The sequence below is a fragment of the Spodoptera frugiperda genome, chromosome 23, assembly GCF_023101765.2.
Source record: "Spodoptera frugiperda isolate SF20-4 chromosome 23, AGI-APGP_CSIRO_Sfru_2.0, whole genome shotgun sequence".
Lineage (NCBI taxonomy): Eukaryota > Metazoa > Arthropoda > Insecta > Lepidoptera > Noctuidae > Spodoptera > Spodoptera frugiperda.
The window spans coordinates 5239881-5253768 of record NC_064234.1 but is presented as its reverse complement, the minus strand read 5'-3'; the positions used below and the strand labels follow the sequence as shown (position 1 = coordinate 5253768).

Below are 13888 nucleotides of genomic sequence, written 5' to 3'. Positions count from 1 at the left end.
TGATATAACGACATTGACCGATAGTTATTAAATTATTCAGAAAAATAATGAGTTAACCACGTAGTTACTTGAAAAGTAGCTTAGCTTATATTTCAGAGCATGTAAATCTTGATGGATTGGCCGGGCTATAAAGCTATAATGACGAAGTATGTACCGACTTATTATTCGCTCAAACGTAATTTAGTAACAACACTTTTTACCCTGAGGTATAAAATGAATCATTCTTACATAAATTCTTATAAGCATATTAAATCTTGTCGGTAATATTTCAAAATACAAAAAGGGATACAACATGTACAAAATGAAGTTGGAAAGATGTAAAACATGTATCCACAATAAAATGGCCCGCATACGCGTCATTTGAAGTAAATGCGTCAATAAAACTGACTCCAAAGCCTCGGATAATAGTAACATCACAGATAACTATTACATGCGGGTTTGTTACCATAACATTTCTCAGTATTCTTTAATGAGGGAAAGAAAGCAATATTTGGAACAGAAAGAGACCCCTTAGGACCCTAAAATTGTATAATTAATTGAAGGGTTTTAGCCCCGTCGCGTCGCAAGAGGGTGACTGACCATCTGGCATTGGTCTGGCTGTGTTAACAAACCAATGAAATAAAGTTTCTGTAAATATAAACTACACCATTGTCTCAGTGCTGATATTGATATCCCAACTATATCCAAAATCTATAAACCGATTGAACAGAGACTCTTTCTGTAACTGATTTCAAATATCGAAATTGGAATCCAAAGATTCGATAATTAAAATCCGTCATAGGCCAATCACAGATCTTAAAAAATGAAGTATTGAGCATGACGTCAATGTGTACCAATTAGCACAGGCATGAGCATTTACTTTAGGACAAGGAAGGACATTGAGTAAGCTCTGCCAAACTCGGAAGACCCTGGCCAGCTCGAAATAGCAAAGCATACATTGTAATCTAACCGCAAGTTTTTACTTAACAATAGGTAACCTCTGAGTAATGTACTGTTCATCTTTCGGGGGTTTCAAATCTGAGTAACTAAGTAAATTATTTATTAGTACAGATGCCGAAGCAAATACGAAGGTAACTAAGATTCTAAGTATCTACAAAAAAGAACCTATTCTCTTAGTTTTAATAACTAATCAAATAGAATCTTTAAGGAAAATTTATCTTAAAAAATCAATCAACGACACGCTAATTTTGGTTCCTCTAATTCTAAAGAAATAACCAAAAATTGCCTCAAACTTTTTCACTTGATTGATATATTGCTTAATTTTCTAGAGAGCTGAATCTGAATAGGTAGTTAATTAATTATGAAACGTAAGCAATTATCGAGATATGTACCACGTTCGTGAAACTTGAATTTATCGCATGGCCGCGCATCGAAGAAAGTGGAAATCTGCAAGGGGTGACGATTTTACACTACAAGTGTTTCTCTTGAATTGTGCGTTGATACTTCACTGAGGCATTTAAACTAGTACATTAAAACTGTCTTTTTACCATAAAATATCCAATAGAAAATGAAAATAACTAGGTATGGACTTGGCCAATTTATAGCAAATGTATTAATGCGGGCTTTGAAGCCCTTTTGTATGGAAATGATTTATCGAATCTTGCTTATATTCAATTCCAAAAGCTTTTGAATCACTCGGGTTGCGGTACAAATTGATACAAAGAAACACATCATTCAAACAAACACTATGAAAGGTTACTAAGACAAAATTGAATTGATTTCTTTCGCGTTCAGAGATTACAATTTGGATTCTCCGACTTTTTTTATTGGTAACATCTTCACATATAGTTTGTTAAAGTATATCATGTGCATACGTGCCTTGTCAGGCGATTTACCATCAGAAGTAGTCTCGAAACCGGTTGGACCGGCACGACCGTGGTCGCTTCGACGAACCTCCACTGCAAGCTCTCTTAAATTGTTTAATACAGTATTTCTTAGCAAATTGAAATAATTTCAACACTCACTGCTGCGAGGTTCGTTCTTTATTAAGTTGTTTTCCATTTAACCTGCTGCCGAGATTAGCAAAGTTGTTCTACTCTGTAGCTGTCTAAAATATAACTTACGTTACTGCTATTTATTAGCAAAACGCTTTTAAAATATTTTCTCGAGACAAATGGACATCCAAACTTGTGTTTTCAATGGCTGCATACGCTGAATATTAAGTAGATGTTTGTCCAATAAATTCGACAAACGTAAGAACTTACTTTTGTTTTGGAACATTCTTTCGTGCCTCGTTATTTTAGTAAATAGCTTAGTTATAAGAATAGATTGTTTTACTTGGGTGAGAGGGTGCGGCCCTCTTTCCTTCCCTCATTTGCCTCCCTCGGCGATTGATGTTAGATTAAGCATTAGACGCACTTTACTGTGCATTACCAGTTTATATTTAGTGTCGTTTCTGTAAATCCTTGAAGTAGTTTTAGAGTTTGTGAAGTCATACAATTGTCGCTATGATTAGTCATCATTAGATGCACAATGACGTAATATGCATGCAATGTTATGATTTAAAAACACGTGACATAGAATTTGAGTTACGAGGTCAATTTTGATATCTACTTTAATTAGGTTCAAGCCAAACAAATCACATTAATGCATAATTAGCGTACTACATAGTGAATCATTTGTAAGCTAATTAGTTACTTTGTATTAATCAGGCAATTTTTACTGATTCTGCCAATCATTTATTGCAAAATAGTTGGCTTGTAAAGTATTTATTTATCTATGCTACATTCTAAAGATGCAGTGTTGTCATTAGGACTGATAAGACCTGTTATTGATAATATTAAAAGTATATTATTAACGTTTTAATGTTGTGGTTTGCATTAATGGTATACAACAGTTATTAATTAACTAACTACTGTTATATTAGGAATATTGCAAAGAATCCAATTTCACAAGCAACATAGGTACCTAACTAATAAATTTTCCGCTTTAACCTTGAATGTAAAGCGATAAGAATTACTCATAGGTATAGTACTGATCCTCCTACACTCACCTATGGACGATAATCAAACGCCTAGAAGATGTAAATTGTAAACTATTGTTTTCCAAGGAACAAGGTATAATTAACACAGATTAGAAACCATATGCGGAAAACATAATAGTTAACTTTTAACATAGAACTAGTAACTAGTTATTTTTGATATCATTAAGTAATAACGACTTCCTTATAAAATTAGCACATAATAAAGTGCACCTGGATGTCACTGTTGCTAATGCATACCTACGCGTTTGTAGTTTGTACCTATTAGGTATGTACTACCCAACATAAATAGATACTCAAGTATTTTTAGCAGCGCGCCCACAGTCGATCATTCCTAGATTACTCAGACGAACACTCGCACATTCAAACGTATTGTTATGGTGGTGTAATAAAATGCAATCAACATAGCTTGCGTACCTACCTACTTGCTATATTATTCGTTAAATACCTACATCGATAATGCGCACCAGCCATCACATATTTTATAAAATAAAGCGTGGCTAATTTGTTTCTTTCTACAACTCTTCGCATCAATAAAACGTACATAAAATGCACAGACGTGTTATCTAAATGCTACAACAATACTACAAAACATGATAACCCTTCCATTCGTTGGACTGAATGTAGGTAAACAAAACGATTGTGATTGTTGTAAGGGCAAGGAGACATCGGCTCGTAGCGGCCGGTCAAGGTATCCGGGCCAAAGGTCGATGACAGCCGCAGCTCGCTCACTCGCGGCCGAGCGCTATGCTTGCCGCCAAAAAATACGCAAACTTTTCGCAAGTTACCGCGTTCAAAACAAAAATAATCTACACTCTGCCTGATAATTATTTTAGTACATATATTTTTCTACAACTAACCTGATGACATCGACTCATTTTCTGATTTGGGTGTTGTAGGCGGCATGGGTAACGGCATTGATGGCAACGGCTGAGTCTGTTGGGGCTGTTGCTGCTGCTGCGGCTGTTGCTGTTGCTCCATTGTGCAAGAGCCCAGCGACTGTGCCATGCTATATGTTGTAAGGCCATCTTCATAGCCCCACAGCTCCAGGCCGCCGTATTCTGGCGACGCGAGCGATTCCGGGGACATCACCATAGCAGGAGGCAAACCTAACGCTGAAGACGAAGTGACTTCAGATGAGCTCTCCTCGAGCATTCGCAGCGTCTGGAAACCTCCGTTGTTATACCAGCGTCGTCTCATGTCTGCGAGCGTGTCACACGCTCCGGTATCCACGAGCGCCGAGGGACATCCTCCGGCAAAGGCTTTCACTTCACTTTTTCCTCGCACTAAACTATCTAAACGCGACTCTATGGACATGCACCACTCGTCTACGCAACGTTCAAACAGAAACGAATTGCTATCCACTGTCTTGACTTTCGTGCAACAATCCAATAGGACTCGGAAGTCTTGTTTGAGCGGCGACAACTTTTTCTAGTCACAACACAATCCGAGCAACAGGTGAGAAGAGCACGCGAGTCCCACGAGTTCGTCCGGTGATGTGGAGACGGGGTTAACGCGTCGTTCGAGCAGTAAAAACGAGTACGTTGCGCGCGCGCGACCGTCGTCAGCGGAGTACGTAGAGCGAGCGAACCAGCGACGCGGCCGCTCTCACTACTCACTGCCACGGTCGGCGTGACGTCACGCGCCCCGCGCCCCGCACTGCTCGCCCGCCGGCCCCCGCGCGCAACCGTGGCACAGAAAGTCAAGCCACCGGCGACAGAATGTAGCGCGCCGATAAAACACCCTCAATTTATGAAGACTCGTTCTATCAAAACAACTTCGCTGTTTGTTACGCAACTTTTGAACTTGAGAAAGTTATTTGTGAAATTATCTAATGGTAAACATTCCTGATTTCCTGTTTATCCGTTATTGTCGCTAGTTATTTTGCACGATTGAATGGGTTAATGATTACCGACGCTACCTGTTATGTTGATATCGTAATATAATGTTCTACTGCACTATACCTATTATATATACTAGGTATACTTATTTATAAGTATGAATGTGTATATTTTATAATACTGAAGTAATTAAAGCAGATCTTATGCAATATTATAATGCCATGCAAATGTAGCTCTATGTAACCTCAAAGTCACTAGTGCATTTTAAATGCTAGCACGTAGATTCTTCGTTCTTTATCCATTTGTGTGATTCTAATGACTAGACTGTAGGTATCTACGGTCGGCATTATGCAGTTTATTCTATAGACACGCATGTACTATGAACTACCTATCAACCTATGTTATACATGTTTATAAACCCAGATCGCTTGTTTTGTTGGGCACACATGCGACTATGTGACACATTGACACGGATCACTACTGATGTCCTCCACCGAAAAATGGGCCGACGGCCTCAATTGCAGCATTCAGGTTATCTGACTACTCTGACTATGTCTATGAAGGTGTGGTGATAGTTTTTATTTGCCGAGCTGGGCGATAACATCGGCGTGTTTAGATTACATTTCGTTGCGTGTTCCGTTTGGTTAGTAGCGTGTTTTCGTGTGAGCAACGATGTATAACGATTTGTTTGGGCATCGTCACCGGCTAGATTAGATTAGAAGTAAGAATGACGAGTGAGCCATGATTGTGGCGTTCGCTGTTTAGCGTCACAGCATCACGTGTCCGCGCAGAGCATTGACCCGCCATGTTTTGGAAATACACCGCCATCGCCATCGCGGTGTCCAGTGTATCCGTCATGCAATAAAAAACTATTTATCTGCATACACTAGTTGAAAATGAATAATTTATTATTTTTGTTTAGCACCCATTCTGTAAGCGAACACGTAGGTGTCAGGCGATTTGTCTACTTCTCGTTATTGATTACGTAGTTTTAAAAAGATATATGCTAAGCTAATTTGAAAATATCTGGAATAGCTACCGAACTTTGCTATGATTCAACATTCTTATTCTTGAGTAGGAAGAGGCTATTCCATCATCCCTGCCTGAGGCATTTCCTTCGATTCAACGCTATTAGAATAAAGCAGAGAACGTCTTTTTATTTATTCGATTTATCAAGTCCAATCGGAAGGATAATTTATGAGTCCTAACTCGTAAGTCGTAACACAGATTACCAAACATAGTTTCCTTTCGAAAAGCAAAACGAGTTATTTCTCGCCATTAACAGCCTCATATTATATCAGAGTTACCTCAACAAAATAATGTTTTCTATCAACGTTTTCATTTTTATCTTTTTCCATCCGATTACAAAGCGTCTACCGTGGATTGCTAAATGACAAGCCATTTTGTTTGTAGCTATGCGATTTAAAACATTTCGTCATGATTTTGTACACTCATGTACAGCAGTGACATATTAGAATAAAAAGAAATAAGCTTAAACATTTGGCAATGTTATCCCAGATATGTTCCAGGATTTGTAGTAAAGTATACACTTGACTTTAGGTATTAATTAATTACCAAACATAAAACTGATACAAGGAAACCATGTCCCATTGTGGAGGCTTCGTTTAACCAAAATGAAAAACGAACATACTCATACCCGAGGTAGCCGCAACCTTATTTACAAAACAAATAAAAATCAAGAACGTCCGAAGTCTTTTTTCCTCGTCTGTACCGTGCAAAGTGTTTGTACAGTGGAGTCGTGAGCTTCAATCGTGCGTGCAGTAAAATGCTCGAATGCTCGATTGGTTCCTGTACCTATCCCCCCAAATCGTCCTCTTTGCCAAATTGTAGCAACCTTGCCGACCAATTGATATAGATAGAACATCGGCCTATTTAAAATAATTTAGATAGCTCTAGGAATGAATGGAAAGGTATTTCAGTGAGACAATAAGAATTGGAAGACAAGAACCTTGTTTGTGAAAGAAGGTCTGGAATGTATTTTATCAAAAAGTCTTACTTAAATAAGTTTTAGCATTCATAATTATCAGATATTATTGTATAGGTATAATCCTAATCCATTTACGTAAGCACTAAGTACCTACCTTTCAAAACATTAAACGTTACGCTATGCTTATATGGGTACCAGTTCCACAATATACGCATATGAACATTGTAAGTAGGTCCAAGTTTATCAACTTTAAGCCGCACTGCAGCCAAATGGCTTCCAAGCAGTTGTTTGGCACTGATTGTAGCATTCCAGCTCTGGTTAGGATTACTAGCCTCATTCCTCGCACCTATGTAAATTGCTGCCACTGTAAAGTTGTGAAGGGGGAAATCAGGTTAATGTGGCCTCAGCCAGTTAGCATTTACATGGTCTCTTAGTGAACTTACTACAATAGTTTACCTAGCTTTCCCTTCTTTCATAAGTTCATAAAACTCTGCAAGACTTCAGAAATCATGGTCTCCTTTTAATGCTCATACATATGATGCAGACGTTAAATTCAAATCGTCTCGTTGCAATATAATTTTCTGGATTATCCTCCATTAATCACCGCAGCCCATTGTTCATCGAGCTCGAAATGCTGGCATTACCACTTCAATACGAATCCAATCAAGATTAAAGATAACGAAGTTACTTTTGAAGCGAGCTAATTACATACACTGCATGTATATTTTTTACAATTTTCTCATCAGTAAGAGTCGATTGACAAGAATTGCAAAACCATAGGAGTATAGATTACGATATCTCTTTAGTTTACTGCAGAAAAACTTGTATGGTCTGAAACGTATTCCAGCCGCGATTCGATACAGCCTTGTGTCTGTATTCCGGTAGGTACTTAGCTAGCGCTGGTTGAGTGTTGCTATTTTTTGCTATTAACTTTTCCATTAAATGTAAATTAGAGATGAAATTGATCGATCTCAGTGCTGGTTTCAAGGTTGCCAGAGATAAATACTTGTCACTTCACAGTGACGTCACGTTTACTAGTTTTTTCGTTAGCATTACCTGTTCAGGCGCTCAGTTTGTTTTCTTCATTTCCTTTTACATTTTATTGGAATTTATTTTTAATTCTGTTTTAATAAAAAGCTTTTATGGTTATCACACAAATCGATCGCTAATGGCTAATATACACACTTTGGTAATCTTGTTGGTCCATTCAAGTTTTTAATGATATTCGTGGACATAAATAAAACTTTTGTTTTCTTTTATGTTGAGCTATCATTAGTTGGTATGTACAGATTTATAAATGGCGAGTTTTACGTACCGAGGAATGATTAATATAGCCGAAAGTTGGCTGTAAGCCATCAAGCCTTTGTTGTGGTTTTCGCGAGAAAGATGGAAAACATCAAGTACTTACGAAATATATATTTTTACTTACTGCCTTCCGTGGAAGCTTACATCTACTTATGTTCTCAGTAGTTTCGTAGTATTCAGTTTCACGCTTTCATAATGTGCTTACCTGAAACAAAAAACAAATAAAATTAAATAAAAAGTCATACATAATGTCAGTTTTTATGGTTTATTCACGCTGCCCTGTCTGTTTCTACTTGAAACTTATGCCATTTCGTGATCATAATAACAAGAAAGCTGATTTATCGAGTAAGATCTGCAAAGGATTCAGAATGTCTAAGTGTGGCTTTCTCGGTAGAGCGCACTTGAGGTAAACCAACGAGTTTGAGGAGCTGTCGACCAGTTGAGTGTTGTACGAGTTATGGCACCATTTAGAGCTGGCTGGGTAGGCGTCGTTGTCGTGTTTTTACTAGCGATGTGCAGGCGCATAAAAAGTGGCCGCGGCGGAATGGTCCGAGCAAGCGCAATTAAGACCAAGGTCTCCGGGTTATCAAACCCGTGTCGGCTACTCGCGAAGCCAGCCGCACCTCGCTGCGGTCGCAAAAAAAATGTAGCGAATAATGAAGTCGATGGTATTAAAAGATAATAGCAGGGTTAACACGCCGGCTGCATAGCTTTAACTGGCCACGTCGCACCGGCCATTCGTTCAGCATTACTGCGACATAATAAGACGACAGCCGCGCCTAGACATCTCATTCCGCTTTGGACGCATTTACCTTTAATGTGACCGGAATCGAGTATGCGGGCGCCGGCCATGCTAATACGGAGCTATTCTGGTACAAGCTCAAATTTATGGCTTATTATTAAACAAAATAATACAGGAGTTTCCGAAGACGCGTAGTGGGTCAGTGAATGGTTCTGGCTGCGAGCCATGCCAGTTACTGGAGGAAGTCAAGGCTACGATGCGTCTATTGCATACGCAATGCTAAATCCTGTTCGTTGACTCCTATGCACTTGACAGCGACTGATGTCATTCGCACCAATGTGACCTGCTAAGGAACCATGTTACCGTTCCTCGCAGTCACACGAACACTTACATAATGCAACCTAGACAATGTTAAGTCGCGTTAAGTAAACTTAGACTGTTTGTGAAAAGCCTTGGCTTCACTTTCGCTTGCAAGCATTTCGCAGAGAGCTGCTCAAGTATTCGCATACGAATGAGTCTAGCAGGTGTGCTTTAGGCAAATGGAACTTTAAACTTGTTGTAACAAGCTCTTCTTTAGATCGTCGTGAGGATTGGTGTAAGTCGTTCTTGGTATATTGCTTTCATACTATCATTTACGTGATGTAACTATTGAGTCCGAGCACTGAGTGATATGAAATTGCGAGTCGGATCGAGGCCTGCAGGTTTCCGACGCATTGTAGTCCTTGGGAAATGGCCTATGAGGTATTGAAGCGTGCAGCGCACTTTGTGCCAATTACTACTGAGGTGCTTAAACGCACAGGCATCTAACTGTTATCTACCATTAACTATTTACAATCACGATCGAATATCCTATTATATGCCTCTATTTTCTATAGCTTTGCCAGTACCTACAATGTAGGTAATACACGTAAACACGAAAAAGGTTACCATCTAATTTGAAAATTCATAAAATATCCTTTTTTGACATCGCGGTATGCCTAAGCGGATATTAATCATGATTAATGTCAGCAAAATGTAATAATTGGGTCCAGCAGAGCTTTATGAGCTTATTTACGATTTCTGGGCGCGAACGCCTTTTTTCGCGAAAACAAACTTAATGTGAAATATCGGTGTTTGTTTTAGGCATTTGTAGGCTTATGAAGGTGTTTACGTAAACAGCCAAACATTAAAGCTGTTTATAAAACAGTAGCACACATGGGAGTGCGACGATAATATTATAATCTTCAAAACAAATTCTCCTACAATTCACGTTGCTCGCAAAAATACCGACTTCAAGAGATTATTTTTAGCAAGTGAGCTATTAATTGCTCCCTTTTAAACACTACGCAAGAACTGACTCATGGTGGTCATAGTATTCTGACCCATTCACTCCAATTCTAATAAAAGAACACCAAATAAAGTACAATAGTGTTTACTGGAATCAAACAGCAATTGGGTCACAGAAGCTACGATGCACCGGCGCGGCTGACCGTTGCTCGATGCGCGTGCGACGACTACCGATGCAGGCGCGCTCGTTGCGTAATGCATTGTCTTCGCTACTGGTAATATTAGGTGCGATGACACAACGATAACATGCATTTGGGTCACTTTTGTTGCTAAGGAAGCACATTCAGCACTTTTTGCACTTCAAAAATAAACAGAAATTGAGCTGGGTCGCCGGAGTTTAAATTAAAAAGTGCTTAAAATATACCCCTTAGAATTATCTTGAACAGCAATTCTTCATGATCACAGCGGAACAATGAGATTGCTAGATATTTTCTTTAATTTTAAAATCTATTAAAACAACCTATTTATTTCGCTGACATGAGCCGTGTCGACTGTCAGAGAAAACGTTGACTCCGTGCAGAGGAGGGGCTTATGCCAAAATGAACAAACTTGTGGGTTATAACAGTAACGGACTGACAGCCTGTGTCGTCTGCCACTTCCTTGCCAACTTTGTAATTAGAAAAAAACTAGCCACCAGCTCTACATTAAAATATTATATGACATGTGGGAAGTATGATAATTTGCACGTTTGCTTTAATTACTTTGAGATCATAGTTCGTATTTAGACCACCACACCAGATGTCATGCAACTGTTCATTAGAGGCCGAGCCAAGGCCTGAAGATTTTTTACAAAACTTGTTACATCTACTACGTCTTGTTAGTTCACGTTACATTATCGGGAAGGGCGAGTTACGCAATAAAAATGTAATTTCAAGCTAATAAACTTCCGCGGTAATCTGGCGAAGTTTAATTTGCGAAGGCAAAATAATTGCAGAGCTAGTCAGACATCAGTCCAGACCACAGCGAATAACATTGGTAGCAGCACAAATTGAAGGTAATTATATCTAATTGCGAGTCATGGTCATGGACAATAAGCACCAATAAGCAATAACATGGGAAGGTAGAACGAAGGTCTGTCGTTTCCTTAACTAAGTTATTACGTGTTCATATCTGTTCACATCTCGTGTCGTCGTCACTGTTATTTGTTTTACTCTGTGCTCGTCTCAGACGGATGGGTTGCCTTCCTCATAAATCCAAGAAAAACGATGTCGACAATGTGCAAACAAGTATGAAATAAGATCTACATCTTTGATGTACACTTCAAACAGATTCATAAGCGGCCGTATGCATTCATGGAATAGCTGAGCATTTGTTTTCAAGGAGCAACAGCATTTCATTCACCCGTGCAGTAACTCCTGAGTAATTTATGTAGTCAGCGTTGAGAATTCCATATAACCTATTAAGGCGATTGCCAACAAACGGTATACCGATAGTCACCTATGAGAGCTTGCCCCAGTTGTGCTGGAACAACGCCAAGGCCTTGTCTAGTCATGGCTTTGGGCATTCGCAAATATCTCTATTCGTGCGAGGTTCATATCTTAATTCCATAAATACAAATGGCAGTGAGGCGCCTCTAAGTGAGCTCCGTAAATGATGTAATTTAAATATACGACCAGTGGCAGCGCCCCAGTACAATTTGAATAGCAGAACCAGTCGAGCTTGTTCTTGTTTACACAAACTTCGAACGAGAAAGTTGTAGTTGTGGACGTAAAGAAAATCCAATAAGATTATTTCCATTTTCAGTCACGTATGCGGCTAAAGTGCGTTTATAGTTCCCAATAACTCAATCAAAACGTTGTACACAAGCAAAAATATGAAAATAGTGCGTTTAGTTAGCGTGGTGTGTTGTGGCGTGCGCGCGCGCCGGCCGGGTCACGGGCACGTCCTGCCGTATTTATAGCATCGTAACTTGCACCAATGATCGGTGGAAGGTAACAAAACCGGCTATATTACCAGCAGGCCTATTGTTCGTGCTAGGAATAAAAGTTGAATAGTCGCAAAGGCTTGCGTCGCAAATAAGTGCACTTGTTTTAACTTCTCTTCTCATTCGTATTGGTAAAGCAATAATACGTGAGCTTTACTGCCGCATTGCGCTGCATACAACTATGTTCCTGACATTTCCTATATCGCAGATGTTTTGTGTCATAGCAAAGCGGTTTGCTTGTGTGCGCAAAATGTTGAGTAACGTTTTAATTGTAAGATTTATTAGTTCAGAAATTGTAAGATGTCGTCGAACTGCAATTTATTGGTTGTGAACGTATAAGAGAGACTTGTAATTACGGGCGACCATAAACAAGGCGCGATGGTGAAACCTTTTGACTTTTAATTATTGAACAGACCCAACAATAGCTCAGCCTGAGAGCTGGCTCACTGCTCGGGGTGCTGCCCTTTAATAAACTCTTGTAAATCATTTTGCCAGACGCTTCATTCACCCAATACGAAATCAAGATAAAATTGTTGCCGTTGTTGAACATTTAGCTGACACAAAGAAATGTTGCATTAAAATTCACGCTTGTGTTGTTTTGTATTCTGTCTCTGAAATTACTGTCATATATTTTTCTTCGGCGAATTTCTGCAGTAAAATTGTTGGTATTAAAATATTGTCGTGCGCCATCCCTTGGGGCGTAGGTAGTAATTTTATCAACCGTTGGTTATTGTTGTGAATGAAATGGTATTTACTGCGCTGGCAGTTTATGGTGGCCAATCAACATAGTTGATAGTACCTATAACAGTTTTTTATTACCGTGCAACAAAATAACAAATTGTTTTCCTCTTTGTGGACACACTCGCAGAACACGTCCACGGCCGATGTCGACTTTTTACTTAAGCTTTTATACTGCACATTAACTCTGACATTTAAACGTCCACCTATCGCCATAATTACTTGCCATAATATCTTCCGTCCTTATCTTATCCTTGGTTTACGGTGTTCCGTCCTTGTCTAACGTCTAGCGTCTAAATAATTAGTCGGGGTTGTTAAATACTAACTCAGGTTACTGAGGAATTGCATTATAACTTTGATCGTTATAGTAGTCTTAATGCACCTGGGCCTAATGCATCCGTAATGCAGGAAACGTCATTTCATTCTTGTTAGTTTAAATTGTATGTAGTAAATATTAAACTTTAGTAGTGCACACTGCACTACGATACTTCGCATCTATTTATGTGGTGATATTGAAATTCGAAAAAAATTAAGGAGTCAAATTGGGTTTATTTATTTATGTGATGTTGAAATTCTATATAATATTCAGATATTCTTGTTTCCAGCCCGTGTCTTTCTGTGGACTGCCTAGTAGGTTACCAGGGTTCTGGCTCGAAAAGCAGGAGTACGAACGGGATGGTTTTTGTCAGAACGAGTCTGACACTTTTTCTCATCTAGCCCAAGGCGTGAGAAGTCATTGGATGATGTCCCCCTTTAAAAATCAAGCCAGTAGCTTTACACAGGCTGTCAAAGGATTATGTTTAATAAACGTATCATATTCGTTTATAAATTAATCAATATTTTAACAGGGAAGAGGAAAGTATACCGAGAAGATCATGTTTGCGTACTATTTTTACCAAGTCACGTCTTTTAACAGCCATATTACGCTAGGGAATATGACCTCATATTTCTTTACTTTACCAGAACAAAAATAGTTTCTTCTTTAAATAAATCCAGACTTTTCTGAGACGTGAAGTAAAGACAACTGTTCCAAATCATATCAGTACCCTTAGTATGAGTTTGCTTTACGTTTAAAGTAATGGAA

At 38.9% G+C, this 13888-nt stretch overlaps 1 protein-coding gene across 5 annotated transcripts in view; it reads right to left on the bottom strand.

Moving 5' to 3' along the window:
• The window catches only part of LOC118267067 (ecdysone receptor), a 261409-nt gene that overhangs the window by 23452 nt on the left and 224069 nt on the right, over positions 1-13888 (bottom strand). The window contains exon 1 of one of the 5 annotated variants that reach the window (XM_035580820.2): positions 3841-4596. The exons of 2 other annotated variants lie outside the window; for them this stretch is intronic. In XM_035580820.2, coding sequence (XP_035436713.1) covers positions 3841-4297 — 457 coding nt within the window. In that variant the 5' untranslated portion in view covers positions 4298-4596. Of the gene's footprint in view, positions 1-3840; positions 4597-13888 lie in introns of those variants that run through there. 2 more of the 5 variants (XM_035580823.2, XM_035580822.2) reach the window with 2 other exon arrangements.